Source organism: Synchiropus splendidus, chromosome 8 (genome assembly GCF_027744825.2).
Source record: "Synchiropus splendidus isolate RoL2022-P1 chromosome 8, RoL_Sspl_1.0, whole genome shotgun sequence".
NCBI lineage: Eukaryota > Metazoa > Chordata > Actinopteri > Syngnathiformes > Callionymidae > Synchiropus > Synchiropus splendidus.
Window position 1 is genome coordinate 15,784,557 of NC_071341.1, and position 16,762 is coordinate 15,801,318.

Sequence of the window (16,762 nt, forward strand, 5' to 3'; positions counted from 1 at the left end):
ATGTTTTGACTCACGTTCGGTCCCACAGCGTGAATGTGCGCTGAGTGACGTGTGAAAGGAAAGAGCCGGAAACTCGATCCTCTCGAGTGTCTTTGCTCCAGCACGAGTGTCGCCCCGCCGCCGTCTTCCATATCACCTCCCCTCTGTTCCCCCGCCACAAGAAAAGACCTAACATCGCTTACTTCAACCAACTGCCAGCCCAAGTCCACCAAACTGTCGCTGGTCTAGAAATCGATACCTGCTGGGGATGGAGTGAGAAGCTTCTTTTATCTTGAGAAGTGCTGAGACCTTCAAGGGTGTGGGGTTTCCCAGCCTCGCTCGTTCAGGTGGCGCTCTTCAACCATCCTGCTGGCATCATAGACCTCTGTGAGAGAAAATTCCACCTTCCTTTCTATTTTTTTTTTGTATTTTGTATTTTTTATTAATATATTTTGGGAATATGTCTTCTTTTTTTTTAATCACATTGAAACTTGGCTTCGGTGGGAATGTTTTTTTGCATTTTTTTTTTTTTTTTTTTTTACTTTTTTTTGTATGTTACCCTACGTTATGTACCATATTTTTTTTTTTTTTTGACTGAAACAAGCTCTATTTTCCCCTCGAAAAGTTTTGTATGTTGGTTGGTTTCTGATGTGCAGCTTTTCATTGCATTTATTTATTTTGTGAAGATCAGTTTTTATTGTGCCTTTTATATTTGACTCATTTATTTTTGTCTTTGATTATTTTTTTAATTATTTTTTTGTTTATTAATTCATCATTGGCTGCATCTTTTGGTGTGAAATATGTTGTATAATGGTATGTCTTGCCATTATCAAGTTTTTTTTTTCTTATAGTTAAGGAATCTTGTTAATGATGAGGTATTCATTTTTTAGACTCTTAGGTACTTATGATATATATATATATTTTTTTTTATCATTGTGGTTGTTTATTAAGTTATGTTTTTACTATTTTTATGTTCAACTCATGACTGGTCCGTTCTTTTTTTAAATTTTTTTTTTTATGGGAGTTAAGTCATGGTGAACGTCATAACATTAGTTCTGACTAGTTCTTTTTTTGTGTTTTTTCCAACCCTCTTTACAGCTCTGCTGTCAGTCACAGGCTTGAGTTGCATCCAGTGTGAAGCTTCCAAACACCACGTTGGCGGTGCTTCAGTTTGGCCGGTGCAGACATGGAAAAAAAAAAAAAAAACAGGCACAAGCTTCCATAAGCTGTTGGTTTAAAGCTCTTCATTATGTGTGTTTACCAAGCAAGCTAGTCCACCTCAGGTTTGTGTCAATGCAAGAACGGAGCAAGGTGAACCATGGTTGTTCACAAGCTTCAAGCCAGCTGATACACTAAGCTAGAAACATCCCTGGAGTTGTTCTGCTGTCAGTGTTGATCTCCAGTGCTGCAGCTTTTGTGTGAAACTTTGTGACTCATTGCCAAACAACTAAATTATGAACAGTCGTCTTCGAAACAAGTCTTCCCCCTCTCGGAGTCCTCTGCTGCCCCGTGAATCGATGAGCAGGATTGAAGCCGTGCTGCTGCGATGGCACCACTCCTGACTCCGGAGACCTTTTGTCCTCCAGCTACTGCAGATATTGTCGTCCTCGGAGGCAAATCCAATTGCTAACGCCGTTGTGTTCCGTCGATGGAATCTGGCTTCGGCGTTATAATGTATATGGAACATAAATAAGAGCGCTGAAAGCCGGAGTCTCAGAATGAAAGCTCGAAATGCCCCGAGAATCTTTCCACAGACATTTGGAATGCTGAGCTGAACTCTAAGTACAGAGGAGCGCAGCTCTGTTGGCAGATGTTCCCGCTCTCTGGTTAATAATAGTTTTGCTGGTTGGAAGCAAACTGTTGACTGAAAAAAAAAAAAAAAAAAAAAGCTGGCTGGAGCGTTTGATTCTAACACCACCAGGACTCAAGCGCCGTCAAGAATTCACATCAGATATTGGAAGCGCTTCAACGCAGTGCTCCAAAACTGAAGCACAAACAAACACACTGCGATGCGGACGAAGCTCCGTCCCTAGATGACTCCAGACTTCACAATGGGCTCCAGATTTCTCGGTTACTTTCTTAAGCCAGACGGTTATGAAAGTCTGTCTGCTGCGTCGGGGAACCCGGCGGGCCGCCGTATAACTGTCCACGTCAATAACAATCCTCATCACAGACCTTCGGCCAAAAACATTCAATTTCACGCCGGCACTTTCCCATCGTGGCCGACTGTTCTGGTGCCAGTGGAAATGTGCTGGGGACTCTGGGGGGGTTAATGACTCGCCCAGAACAAGAGCTCAAGTCCACTACGCACGTCGAACTGCCCATTATTGATAACAATGATCATGTTGTTCTTTCTGGAGCTGCAGTCTGTGGACAAGCGCTCCGAGAAAGCAGGTCAAGATGGCGGTGCGAGGCCTCCCACGAGGGTCGGCCTGAGTTGTTGGTGTGAAGTCAGGGGGTGGGGCTATGACATCATCATTTTCAACAAGTTGTGGTTAGTTTTGAGTAGATGACGACATGCAGGCAGGAGTCGTCTGGACGACTGGGCTGGTATGACTCGCTGTGGATGATGGATTTAGGTCAATCCCTTGTAGGAGTTGAGTGAAGTTAGGCTGATGGATCGTCTGTGAGAGACTCAGAGCAGAGCTATAGCTGCTCCAGTGAAGGCAGCTGGTGGAGGTGGTGAACTTTCTGATGCAGACAGGTCCACCTCAAATGTTCAGTCAGATATGTATCGTATTGATTGATATGTATAATGTGAATAATTCCATGAATAATTTGTACAGTGGGTTTTTTTGTGCTTTTTAATAACTAGCATTATCGTCTGCTGGTGTATTTGTTTTTTATTTATTTATTTATTTTTTTATTATCAACCTTTAGATTTTTTTCTAAAAACATCTTTTTTGTTTAAAATGTAAGCGTTTACTTGTCTAAGACTGCGTTTATTAAATTTATTTTATTATCTTGGCCTACATGTTTTGTATTTATAAGATCCTTTTATTTTACATTTTATATTATATTTATATTATTTTATTTATTTATTCATTTTTAGTTTGGTTATCTCGTGTTTTAGATGAGGTTCTAACTTTAGTTTTTAAAACACTTCTTAATACTTAATTGAATTTTTCTTATTCTTTTTTGGTCAGCATCAGAGTATTATTATTATTGTTGTTGTTGTTGTTGTTGTTGTTAGTGACGGAGGGCGGAGCTATGATGTCATACTTTTCAAAAGTTCCAGTACTGTTCCAGTTGCCTTGGACAGTAGAAGTTTTTGACCCAGCTGATAACAGCGTACTGCTGGAGGCCTTCCAACCAGGTTGAATATACTTTTCCCATTTGAATTCAGTGAGGGAAGGTCTCCATTGAGAGTGAAAGGGAAAATGCTACTGTGTGATACCATAAATAAATGCGCACACTCCTCCTTACCTTTCTAAATAGAATGAAACTCATCAGCGTTTTCTTTCTTGGAGCCGCTGCTCTCACATCTCCGGAGGATTCCTCTTCTCACACTGGTCATATATTAAATAAAAGCTGGTGAATACCAAGCAGCTGAATTACCATCTCGCATCAGAGATTTGGCACCAAGCCTGTGTGTTACCATTTGTGCAATATTAGTGTGCATTTGAGCCTCACAGAGGCCTCAAAACACTGTTTTGTCTCGGCGGAGAGTGAAGCCTGCTTGAATGCATTTATTCCGATAATGCGGGCTCCTTGCTTCTACTGTGGTTTTCAGGCGGGAGCCTTGGTGGGGCGACGTCTCCAACCCTTTGGTCTGCACGACTTGTTAGAGAAAGAGTTGTTGAGGAGGTCTGCGCCCCGCTCCGCTCCTCTGAACCGCTGCCAGCACAATAGACGCCTTCACACCAGCTGTGACGGCTCACGCTGGAGCTCAGTCCAGATCTCTGCAGATCTGCTCACTCCAGAAGCCCACGTTGGTTTTCCCTATGGGTTTTTGTGAAGACAATCTCCGGCTCAGTCAGTCAAGAGCCGCCTTTTGATGCCCTTGTGCTCTGAAAGTCCCGTTACTTCCATGTGAATATAGGATCGACCTCGGAGAGAAACTTCAGTTTATTATGGAGCTGGTTTTGATAGCGAGCCAAAGTTCATCTCTGTTTTGTATCCAGATCATTTGTTAATAAATTGTATTTACAAGCTACAGTATGTCAACCTGCAGTTTTCAACAAAAGAGACGTTCTTCGCTTGGTACCTCGTTTTACAAGCTTCGTGGCTGGACCCAGGAATATACAGCCGACCGTTACGGAACACCACGATGTGGAGATGTACAAGAGTGTGTCAGCCTGAGATTAGCACCCAGGTGTAAGCGCTAACACCTGGGAAATACAATGGTAATACCTCAAGTTAAAGGTAGCCATGCTGGCCAGAGGCTGGAGGAGGAGCAACATGCTGGATATCAAGAAATCTTTATTTAAATATTTCATACATTTTATATGCATTTAATTTCAATGTAAATCAAATAACTGTGGACCAGACGTTCAAGATGAAAAGGCAATTATTTCAAAATATATTTCCAATAATCCTCCAATATATTTTTGAAAACACACAAAATGGCCAATGAAAGGAGGAAAATCATAGTCTTTAAACAGGAACCTACTATATTTACTGCTGAAGTATTAACTAGAAGAAAAAAAAAAGCAGAAAAATGACTACACTTTTAGTATGACGTCAAAGGGGCCACGAAAATCGGGTCGCATATGATCATGGTGGTTTTCAGTGTGTTTTTAACGTAAAACTCATGAAAGAAACATCATAATAGCTGAAGTCTGTCAGTGGATCATTGATGTCAATTTGAGAGTGAGTCAGAGTGAACAGGTTGCATGTGTCTGAAGAGGCAATTTTTTTTTTTTTATCCACCACATGCAATTTACATACTGTAAGTTATTTATTGATCCTGTTTCTCCTTCATTCCTGTGAGCCAGGAGACTATCTTCTCCGCTCTTCTCAGCAGTTGCACATCTCCCAAAACACTCAAATGCCAAGCCTCTCTGACACCCAGGTGCTACCCTCTGTATAAGGTGCCCCCTGGACTGGCTTCGGTAAGGGGTCAGTGATAATTAATAAACATATGCATCATAATGTTAGCTGCAAAAATGTGCTGCGTACAATCACTGAATGCTGTCACTATCCAAGAACTGTCTAAAGGCCTGACTGTGTGAATCACCATGGTGCTTCATTGGGAGTGTTCAATAAGTGGAACAATTAGTGCTTCTTCTTCCGCTTCAAGGCCTTCAAGGGCACACTTGAAGGATGTTGCCAGAGTCTTCCATTATCAAATATGTGTTTGTTGCTGCTCTCCAAGGCTGGATGAGAGGTCCGACAACACAGTGTTCTGCTTCTGTTCACTTTGCACGACTTTGAAAAGTGGAGCTACCTTACGTTTCATGGGGAGTTTGAAAGGGATCGGTCTTCGCTGCAGGCAGTAATCCAGGACTGTTTGCCGTGACTCACCCCTCACAAGTGTCCTTGCGTATGCAGACCTCTATTTATATACCTGATCATTTCCAAGTTGGCAAACGTTCCAACCTCACCCCTTCATTTGCGGTCTATTAGCATTGGCAGAGTCCCGAATGACTGGTTCTGAAAAGATTTGTTTGACTGGAGTCTGATTAAAAACTGCGTCACCTTCATTTCACCTCGCTCCTGCCTCAGCGAGCGCTTGATTCCATCTATTACCGACTCTGGCGCGATAATCATTTTCTTCCCGGGTGTTTTTTTTCTTCGCGCCAGTTGTTTAATTTAGATGGTAACCGCTCACACAACCTCCCCTCGTGCCAGGACTTGGGGCATTCCGCGAAAGCTTATGAGCCGATATCGCTGGCATTTCACCAATATGGAAAGATCTGTTGCTTCATGTATCACTTCAGATTATCGAAAGCACCAGCCAGAGACCGGCGGCTTAGCGATGCGTTTTTTAAGAAGTCTATCTTCTTGTGCCCTTTGAGTGATTTCTTGCATTTAATATTTTACTACGTTCAGTAGCCACAAGAGGGAGTGTGTCTATGACAGAAAAAAAACCCTCAAGTTTTGAGCCCAAAGATTTGTTCCATCGCTCAAAGTGTCTTCCACATCCATCAGCTCCTCCGCCTTCAAGAACTTGTCAGTCAAGAAGTTCCTCTCAGTTCCAGGCGGAACCTGTCCACCGCAAGAACTTGTGGTGTCGACAGTCGTCCAAAATAATGACCGTCGTGCCACAAAAAGCGAAGGCAGATGCACTGACATGTGTCAGAGATGTGTCGAAGCTAAGGAAAAGAAGCGAACGCCGGCTGACTTTGTCTCGGGCCGCCGATCCAAACCCCCCCCCGGCTCATGATTCCATTTCAGTGTATTGTAGATAAACAGGTGAAGGCATGTAAAAACACATTCTCATGATCGAACTGTCCGTCACAGAGTCTCCTCTGGACCCAGGAATCAGGAGAACCGCAAAGCAGCTGAGTTATCTTTGGATTCCTCCAGCTTGTTTTACCAAAGAGTGGGCCAAAGCCTTCCCCCGCTGATAAGGCATCTCCCATCATGCCTCACTCACAGACCCGGAGTGTAGAGAGAATACTGCTGGCTGCTGCCGATGATCTAAGATTACGCTCACTTTTGAACTTTTAATGGCAAAAATAAAGTTGGCCTTCTACTCTGGAGTGTTTCTGTCACAGCACAGATTGGTATTCTCTCACCTCCTTCACATTTGATTATTCTCAACAGACATGAGCGTAAGTGCAGATTTCCCTTGGAGACGGGCTCAATAGAGGCAGTTTAAAATGGAAATTAAATGTCTTCCAAATATTAAGATAAGTGATGGATGACCGCGGAGTTTAGCTGCAGCGTTACGCAACACGACATGAAAGCGTTCGCTGTTTACCCTCTAGAGACCGACACCAGCCGGAAAAACACGCGATTCTCAAAAACACTTGCTATATGAAAGCACTCGGTGCCCTTACATGGGGGTCCCAAAGGAGGCTTCACCCTTATTGTTATCCTGTCGCTGTTATCCACCGGCTCTTTCATGTTTGGAGTATAGAAGTTTGAAACAAGGAAACTGCAGGTGTTCAACTTTAAACAGAGAAGCAATGACCAGGCTTCGGTTGCATGACCAGATGATCTCAACCTCCTTTCAAGCAACTGATTCAAGCTAAAGATCGATGTTAGGAAGGGCTGTCATAGAGGGTCTCCCCAGCTTGGATGCTGACCTGGCCAAAGAAAAACATCACTTTCCATGACGCCTTAGCTTGTTCACAGGGTTTAAATGATACAATGTTACACTTGAGCTGACGTTAAATAACTCGTAGATTGCCACCTGAGGTACTGAGCATACCGAGACAGATACTTCGAAGGGGTGAGGCAGTCAAGTCCATGAAGGAGTCCAAAGTGAATAGAGAAGACATCCAGTATTAAGGTATTTTGGAGACAGAGACATGACAGTTGATTCCACACTCGGACCATCCACTCATAGAATGGAGTGGTCACAGCCTGTACCAACTACAGTAAAGACTGACCAACTGACCCAAAAAAAAGGGCGATGTGTACTAGTGAAAAACGGCAGTTTGGTGGACTGATAACATCCGTATTCAGGCTTTTTGCTCGGAGGGCGTTGGGGGTGTCTGCAAAACATGAAAAAGTGGACGCCGGATTCTCGACTTGGCCGCCATATACCTTCGTAATCTGGCGGCCAAGCTACGGTCGAGAATCTGCGTCCATTTTTTCACGTTTTGCAGACGGCCCAACGCCTTCCGAGCTAAAAGCCAGCCTGTATTGGGTGGATTCCGAGACAAGACAAAGACTTTGAAATTGCGGTTACGAAGTGCCAAGACACTGTTGCTAGATTAAGATTCGCAATGGAAAGCTGCCGGAATTGTTCATAGCAATGTGTTACCAGTTGACCTTTTTAACTTGTAACCTTTGTTTTTGAGGCAGTTGCAGCCAAAAACTACATTATCTCGTCCGTTCCCTGAAAATGGATTGGCTCAAGTGTAAGCTGAATCAGCTGAGATTCCTCTGGCCTGTCATTGGTGCACTGGAAAATTGTTATCTACTCCGCAGCCTCATGACAATGATGTGCAGCATTTATCCTGTAAACGTAATCTAATAGTGACGTGGTCCGATTAGCTAATGTGATTCTGTGGTTCTTACCTTAGACGTCTTCCACTCAGCTCATCTGATATCGAATACCTGCTCTTCAGAATCACTGTGTGGAGTCTGGATCGTGCTTCACTGTGTTCGCCTCTGAAACTATTTGGCAAGTCGAAGTCTTCTGTCAGTCGGTAGCTCTCATTTGGGTTTGCTCCGCTTGAAGCTTTCCAAACGGCGCGAGAACCTGGAGAGAGTGTCACCACTGTCTAAATATTTAAGATGGTTTCATGATTAAAGAAGCGTATGCTGTTTGAGTTTTGTCGTATAGCGTACATGGGTTGTTGCTCCGGAGGGAGACACAGATTCCCTTCAGTGAATCGCCAATGTTTAGGTCTGTAAAGTAGGACAGCCGTGCAGTGTCTATGCATGAGGATTCGTCATGTACTGTTTCCACTCCTTGTCATCATGAACCTTGCAGCAGTGGTTTTGGGAGCCAGCATCACACCTAAAGGAGAAGCTGTGTCCACGGTTTTGCTTTGTATTTCCTCAGGAAAACAGGCAGCGACCTAGTTTTGGGCTCTGCTCCCTGTTGAGAACGACTGGTGTGGTTAGAGGGTGAGGAGTCGGAGATGAAGAGGTGTGTCTAGAAAGGACAAGAGTATATCACAGGGGGATGGAGATGTTTGGAGTTAGGGAGGCTGATGGTTTGGACATGTGGAGAGCTGTGGAACAAGGATGTTGGAGACGAAGAAAAGGAAGAGAATCAACAATGATGAATGAAGACATGGAGGTGCAGGACCATCAACATGGGTGAAGGTGGAGGTCAGGGATTCTGGCACTCGTGCTGCATTCCAGTTACCTCGGAAGTTTGGAAGTCCGAGCTGGAAAAATCGTCACAGCCGAGTTCAACGCGTTCCATTTATGGAGTCCAGAAAAGAAGATGTCCACGAAAACTATTCTCACGCATACAAATATAAGCAAGTATGTTTTCGGTTTAGGACAAGAAAACACATTCGGTGTTTTTCCTCCACCTTCTCACCTGTAAATCCAATGTTAGGTGATGTCATTGTGTTGGTAAAGGCTTCGCCATTCAAGTATTAACTCACTCTCAAACAGAAACCCACTCAGTTTCCCTGCAATGCGATTGGCTTGACTTACTTCCTTTGAAAAGAAAGGCGACACAATTCTCAAACAGTTTAACCCCAGCAGTTTGCACATTTTGAATACTTCTAAGGACATAGTACTTGATTCTAGTATATTTCTTTAACCTCTTAGCATTAGAAAGCACCAAAACCAGATGTATTGTTCCTGCCATTCTTCAAGTTGGTCACTTTCACAGTTAAAAAAGTGTGAAAGTGACCTCTGCCCAGATCACATCAAAAGGCTTGTGGAGTTGATTTCTCAGCGTACAGAGAATCATTTATAGCAACTGTAAAGTCTGGCATGATTTGAGTGGTAATCTTCATCCAGCTGCCACTCATCATACAGCGGTGGAGAAAACAAGCTGGGAGGTCATCCAACATGACCGTCTCTCCTGCAGAATGATAAAGCACTGTGCTGCAGCCTCCGCTCGCTGGAAGATGGAGTCTCCTGTTCCCCCCCTGCCTCCCCGCCTTTCCCTCATGTGGTTTATTATTCCGTCTCTGGTCGGCGTCTCTGCCAGCTTCCCTCACTCCTACACACCTCGCGCCCTCTGCTCAGACTTAGGCGGGAGATTTAGGAACCAGCTTTGTCTTCATCTGCGCGGCGGGCAGGAGCTGGAGCCGCAATGTCTTCGGCCTAAAAACCTCTGTCGCCTCCAATGAAGGAGCTCCATCCTCTCGCTCCTGCTGATGCCGTGTTGTTCTTGGCGGCGCTCCTGATGGCTGTTTCTCCTTTCTCTGGATCATCAGAACGCCACTCAAGCTTCGGCTTTCCTTTTCTTTTTCTGGTAATTAGCGTTTTCCTGAAGTCATCCGTTCATGAGAAGGTGGAACAAGTTCTAATGAACTGGCGAGGTTGTAGCGTTGTTGCCTCTGTATTCCGGTGCCAAACAAAAATCTGGTTCTGATTGTGACATTCATTTAGATTCAGTCAATCGCCGTTATATACGTTCCGTCAGAGACTTCCAAATGTTGCGATAACTAGCTGGTGTCGCACTCCGCTTCGGAAAATCCCGCCTGCCGTCGCGAATGACCTCACCAGCCTTTATTAAAAATAGAAACCCCAAACAGTGTCCACTTAGTGCTTGATGGACAAACACTTTGAGTTCCAAACTTTGCCTCCAGTTTCTTCCCGAACACACCTCTCTCCCTCTGACAGACTGATGGGCTTTAATGAGAAGCTACACCTGTGGTGAGCGACTGCCTAATTATACGACGTGCACCCGAGGCGCGATGTGATCGATCCGCTTGCCTCGCACGCTGTCAGGACGACCTCACTGCTATCACGCGTTTGAGCGACGGAACGAACGGACAGAAATGGTCCTCATTAGTGAAATCTTCCCGTAACAGAAGTCGGAAAATAGTGTCTTGCGTGAGAACCGTTGCACAACCTTTCCAGTCCGCTATTTTACTTTCTCTACTTCATGTTTTAACAAAGGCTTTCTGTCCTAGTTCCCCCGGAGCAATGTGGGTGATGTATATTGGATGGATTGGAACAGAAATGCTACAGTTAGCATGTATCCATCCCTTTTCCTTTCCGTGTTCCCAGCTTGTCGGGTTGCTGGATTCTAATCGGCTGCAGAAAGTCAAAATGGAACAGATGGCAACAGTGATGTTGCTTTTGTAGTCTGTAGTCCGGAGGCTAAATGAGTTTGGCGTCCCATTTTTCATCCAGCGGTCTCTACATTTTATTTAAAAACAAAATCAAACTGTAACATAGAATACACCAAAGCCTCTAAATGGGTTGGGTAGTTTTGTCACTGCAATGTTGAGTAGCAACACCTGTGCAACCCAAGACTGAGGATTCTTCTCAATAATGGTATGGCATTATCTCTCACCATGTTCAAGCTACAGCCTGTTGAAATCAAAGTGGAATATTTCATTGAAAGAAATCTGGCGTCTGAAGGGTTAAGTCTGAGGGTGCGGAATAGTGTGGACCCTACTTCAGACACCATTGTTCCAATATTCGTCCAACAGATGTTTAAACTATCTATAAAGGTTTTATCAGTCACGTAGCAGTGAGGCAGGGGTGTGGCTTGAAACTGGTGTAGGCTTGGCTTGTTATGGTTAAACAAGTCTTTGTTTTGAATGACCCTCTGGTTCCCTGGACACATGCCCGACTCCCTTGGATACCAGAGCGGTCACATTGCCACGAAGCACCTGGCGAGTACAGTATGAGCGTGAAACTTCCAGTCAAGAGTTACTCAAATAAACATATTTACCGTGCTCTTTCGACAGCTCTGACTCTCACCCAAACCTTACAGCTAACTGGCAACTGGGGGGCCCCGACCCCACTCCCAGTCTTGATGCTAGAGCTTCAGGACTTTCATCTGTTATGAGCAGTATCAGCATTGCACGGCTGGGCTGGTCACGGTTCAGGATTAAGGTTTGAGTTGTATGAGTCCCTTTGTTGGAACCTCTTGCCGAGCGGTGCAAGAATCTCAGCGTAAACTCACTTAATCACGTAATCTTATAGTTCAGATTTTAAAGTTTTGGGTTGAAGATTGGGGATGAGTAACTTTTGCTATCCATCTCTGAGATGTACTTTAAACCAACAGTGACCATTGTCTCCCGAGCGACAGCCCGATGCTGGCGAACGTTGAAGCAAGAGCAGACTGGCATTTTAGCGGTCGGTTCATTGTTTAACTTTTCTGTCCAGCGATCCAACTGCAGTTCCGCTCGCAGCAACATCAAAACCGGACGCCTCATCCGAGCCCAGTACCCGAGCGGCCCGTGCAATATTAATATGCCACCCCTGTCACTGTCCTGCAGGTCGGCACCACTCTTGAGTAAAGAGCTAATTTCCCCGGCTGGCACGGATCCCGGCGCCTGCAGAATTCATCCTCTTTCCCGCCACCCTCATTTATCCCTTCTGCCCGGGGCCCCGTTTTGGCTCAAATAAACAACAAAGAGCGATACTTCCAGAAGGCACCTGGTTTGGTGCTCTTGCTTTAATTTGGGGATCGCTCCTGTACCCTCTTAATGGCGGCTAGATTTGGTCTGTGGTGGGTTCAGAGCCGAGGTGCCTGAAATCTTTCCGACAAAGCATTAATCTGGGCCCCCGGAATGACTGGCCCACCGGGACTAACCCCCACCCCTTGCTCCTGATGGCAAGTCAAACCGTAATCCCTGCTGTTTTACTTCTGCAGAGAGGCTGAACGCTCCGACGGAATAATATATCGATGTTTAAAGGAAGGCCAGGTGAAAGTAAACCAGAGCTGTATATCTCAAAGAGGACAGCGGAAACTTTAACTTAACTCAGAACTTTAGCGCTGGCGTTTATGTTTCACCAGACAGGATTTTGAAGAACCTTCAAAATAAAAGATAAATCTGTCCTTTCTTCCAGATCAGCGACGTTTCTCAGACACACTTTGTGACTTTCTGCATGTGAACTGCTTAGCAACAAACTTAAGAGCTTTCCCCTGTGTTCTCTGCAGGTGACCGCTACAGACGAGGACGGCGGGTCTTTCGGGTCCATCACCTACTCTCTGAACTCTGGCGGCAACAACGGCCTTGTTACCCCGTTCACCATCAGCAGAGAGTCGGGTCAGATCTGCACCAGCGCGGCGCTGGACCGTGACCAAGGGCCGAACAGTTACGACTTGACCGTCACTGCCGTCGACGGGGTGAGTTGGTGTTGTGCAAGTCTAACAGAGGTTAGACGTGTCTAAGGGTTTGAGTGTTAGTCTCCAATAAGACTTGAAAACAAAAGGTTAAAATAAAAGAGGTGACTGCGGACATGTTTAAGCAATCAAACGGAGAAACGCCTCGACTGTCAAGTGGTAATATTTTAACAACTTGGACTCCTGCCTGCGTTATTTAGGCCACCTGGTCCAAATGAAAAGCCTGCACTGTGCTCACCACCTCTGAAGCAGATCGCCGGGCCGCCAAGAGTCCGCTGGCTCTCCACGGGTCGTGACATGCAGCTTGTTCCCCCGGGAAACTATCAATCTGCAGTTGTAGAGGCCTCGCACTACAATGAATTTTTAACAGCCCCTTTTTACTTGCACCATTAATGTGGCTCAAACTCTTGTGTTTCTTCGGCCTGTGATTGAAAGTCAAGCCGAAAAATGCTGTTTCTCACCCGGGGCAGGGCGGACTGAGCTCCACGACCTACGTCAAGGTCGATCTGGTCGACATCAACGATAACCGACCGACTTTCTACCCGGTGAGCTACGCCGTCAGCCTGAGTACCCAGAGCGCCCCCGGGACCTCGGTGGTGCGGGTGACGGCTGTGGACCCTGATGCCGGGGAGAACAGCAAAATCACCTACAAGACCGTTTCGGGAGCGGCATCGCCTTTCTTCACACTCAACAAAGACACAGGTGGGACGGATTCTCCATTGTTAACATACTGGTTAGCAGTTCACGCATGTTCAGGATTATATACCAAAATGTTTAACTTCCGAAACTGCTAGTAAGTTGAGAGATTTCATTGTCTTCATTTTCATTGCTACTAGCGACAACATTTAGCCTCAACTAGCCCTCAACAAACGAAAGTTTTCCTCTGTTGCTTCAGGTGTGATCTCCCTCTCACGTCCTGTCTACGGAAAAGCTAACTCGGTCATCTCCATGGTGATCTCGGCCCAAGATGGCGGAGGACTCGCAGCCCTGGTTAACGCCAAAGTTGACATCAGCGTGGTGGCGGGTCTGGTGGCGCCGCCGGTGTTCGAGCAGCCACAGTACTACTTCACTGTCATGGAGGACGTCCTGCAGGGGACAGTGGTCGGTGTTGTCCAGGCTAACAGCAAGTCCGGTAAGACGTGCTTCCATGTGGCCTCCTAGCATTTTACTAGCTTTGAAGTTCACATTCCAAAGCTAGCTTTTTTTGTTCCCAGATAGTTGTGTTAGCATGTTTGATAACATTGCTTGGTTCCCTGTGGAGGAAGCTCCAGTTTCCTCCCACAGTCAAAGTATGTAGTTGAATTGTCCATAGGTGTGAGTATCAAATTTTAGTTATTACTATCATAGATCACAATTTCGAGAAAGCAAATGAGTAAATTCCAACCGTCAAAAGTTGTTCTCAAAAATCTGTGACTGACGGAATTAAATGTGAGTTTAGTGGCTGGTCAAAAAGAGTGTTTTGATTGGTGTCGGCAGAACGCTGTGTTAAACCGCGGCGCATTTCGTAAACATGTCAAATCTTCTTTCTGAATTCAGATTTTTCAGTGAAAACTGTCTGACTAGTTTCACAGTTGTTCATCCAGTGAGTCTTATTTGTCTTCCAATTTGCCCTGTTTGTTATTTCGCATTTCAGTCGTCAAATAAATATCACTCAAGTATACGATACACGTTGCAGCAATTTCCAAACATCCATCAATAAACCCCAAATCTAGGCTCTGTACAAATAAGCACCCTTGAACAAGCCCACTCAGCAAATTTGTTTGGAACACAAGCAGCCATGAATTTTGAAAAATGGCAACTTCTGTATATTTATTTACTGGAGTGCTCTTAGCGCCGCCGCATGCATCACAACTTCTCCTCTTGTTTTCTAGGAAACTCCAAGGATTTCGCCTACACTGTCAGCTCAGGAGACCCGGCTGGATACTTTACCGTGGACCCGGACACGGGCGCCCTCAGGACCAGCCTCTCACTGGATCACGAAGTGCAGTCCATCTTTGATTTGGAGGTGCAGGTCCGCAGTGGGAACCCTCCGGCCTTTGGGCAGACGCGTGTGCACGTGGAGGTGGTGGACGTCAACGATAACCCGCCTGTCTTCATCCCGTCCTCGGCCGAGTCTCTGCTGCTGCCTGAGCACACCGAGATGGGAACTGTGGTCTATCGGGTCCTCGCTGAGGACAGAGACTCTGGGGCAAACGGGCAGCTAAGCTTCGACTTGTCTTCTCCGAGTGGGAATCAGAGGACGTTCAGTCTGGAGCGCAGCACTGGAGAGTTGCGACTTGTCGGGAGCCTTAACTACGAAGCGGTCCCTCGCTATGATCTGCAAGTAACGGCCAAAGATGGCGGAGTTCCTCAGCTGAGCGCCACCTTCATGCTGGTGGTTCATGTTCAGGCTGAGAACGATCAAGGGCCAGTGTTTGATACCCTCACGTACCGTGTGGAACTCAAAGAGGGCACGCCGATAAACACTCGATTCCTCCAAGTCAGAGCTCTTAACAGAGAGACGGGCGGGTACTTCGGTCCGCTGACCTACCACCTGCGACCGGACGGAGACGCCGCCGGATTCGGGATCGCGCCCGACAGCGGCTGGTTGTTCGTGAAGAGCGCCCTGGACAGGGAAGCCAAAGACATGTATCTGCTGACGGTGATGGCGAGCACCGGGCAGGGTCAGATGAAGAAGACGGGCAGTGCCACCGTGCGCGTGTCGGTGACCGACGAGAACGACAACTCCCCCAGGTTCACGCAGGAGAGGCTCTTCCTGGCGGTGAGAGAAAACCTGCCGGCCGGGACCGGCTTCGGTCACGTGACCGCCACGGACAGAGACAGCGGGCCAAACGGACGCCTCGGGTACCGGCTGCTACACCCCGATCGCAACTTCCAGATCAACTCCCACACAGGTGAGTCAAGACGACAGGCGCTGCCCACCGTGACACACATTACCGAAAACACAACTCATGAAAGGAGAACTGAAGCAGCTGATAAACACAAGTTCCACATGTGATCAGAGAAGCTCCTCACTGGAACTCGACCATCGCCATGGCGATCATGTTATTGAGGCTCCTCGCTGTGCCCTAATTGGCCGACAGAGATTTCGACATGTGGGCGGCGACGCTGGCTGTGATTTGCGACCGGAGTCTGGCTGAGTCATTGACTGTTTGAATCAGAGTCTGCCAGATCTCTAAAACGTGTTTTATGTGCGGCCGCATGCTGCGAGCGTCTGATGCTCCAGTGCGGCTGATCGGATCCTGCTGGTCGCAGCTGGTGACTTCATGGACGGGGACTGCTTTCTCAACAGCAAGTCTCCTGTTGCCCGCTATCAGGAGAACTTTTATGATCAAGCAAACACTCATGCGCAGCTGTATTACGTCCTCCTCAAAACGCAGTCCAGAGGGCGCCGTGGAGTTTAGCCTTGCACTCCAGATCCCAAAATTTATATAGGTCCAGAATTATCACTGAGTTACAGCTGTAGTCCTGGGGGAGCCCTCTGGGCTTGGCTCTCCTCAGCGTCTCAGTCATCTTCACGTGTGGTTTCAGGCGAGATCAGCACCAGGAGGACTCTGGACCGAGAGCAGCAGTCCAGTTACCAGCTGCTGGTGGTGGTGCAGGATGGAGGGTCACCTGCTCGCAGCTCCACAGGAACGACCTTCATCAGCGTCCTGGACGAGAACGACAACGACCCTGTGTTCACCCACAGCCACGCTGGGAAGACTCTCATCCTACAGGTGACGCCACTGAAGCAGTACAGAAGTCGTTTTGTTGTTGCAACACTGTGTTCCATTCACAGGTTTCAGAAGGACAGCCCCCTGGTGTTCTACTGGGCACACTGCAGGCGAAGGACATGGACGATGGAGAGAACGGAACCGTGTTCTACGCTTTGTCAGGTAAAATAAATCAAGGCACTTGGAAACAAAATAGAGCCACTAAACATTATGACCATCCTCTTTA

The 16,762-nt window shown here is 46.5% G+C and overlaps 1 protein-coding gene across 1 annotated transcript in view; it reads left to right on the forward strand.

Moving 5' to 3' along the window:
- The window catches only part of LOC128763399 (protocadherin-16-like), a 121,295-nt gene that overhangs the window by 85,208 nt on the left and 19,325 nt on the right, over window positions 1–16,762 (forward strand). Inside the window, exons 3-8 of the mRNA XM_053872163.1 lie at window positions 12,635–12,823; window positions 13,291–13,522; window positions 13,716–13,952; window positions 14,692–15,714; window positions 16,352–16,539; window positions 16,602–16,698. Coding sequence (XP_053728138.1) covers window positions 12,635–12,823; window positions 13,291–13,522; window positions 13,716–13,952; window positions 14,692–15,714; window positions 16,352–16,539; window positions 16,602–16,698 — 1,966 coding nt within the window. The remainder of the gene's footprint in view (window positions 1–12,634; window positions 12,824–13,290; window positions 13,523–13,715; window positions 13,953–14,691; window positions 15,715–16,351; window positions 16,540–16,601; window positions 16,699–16,762) is intronic.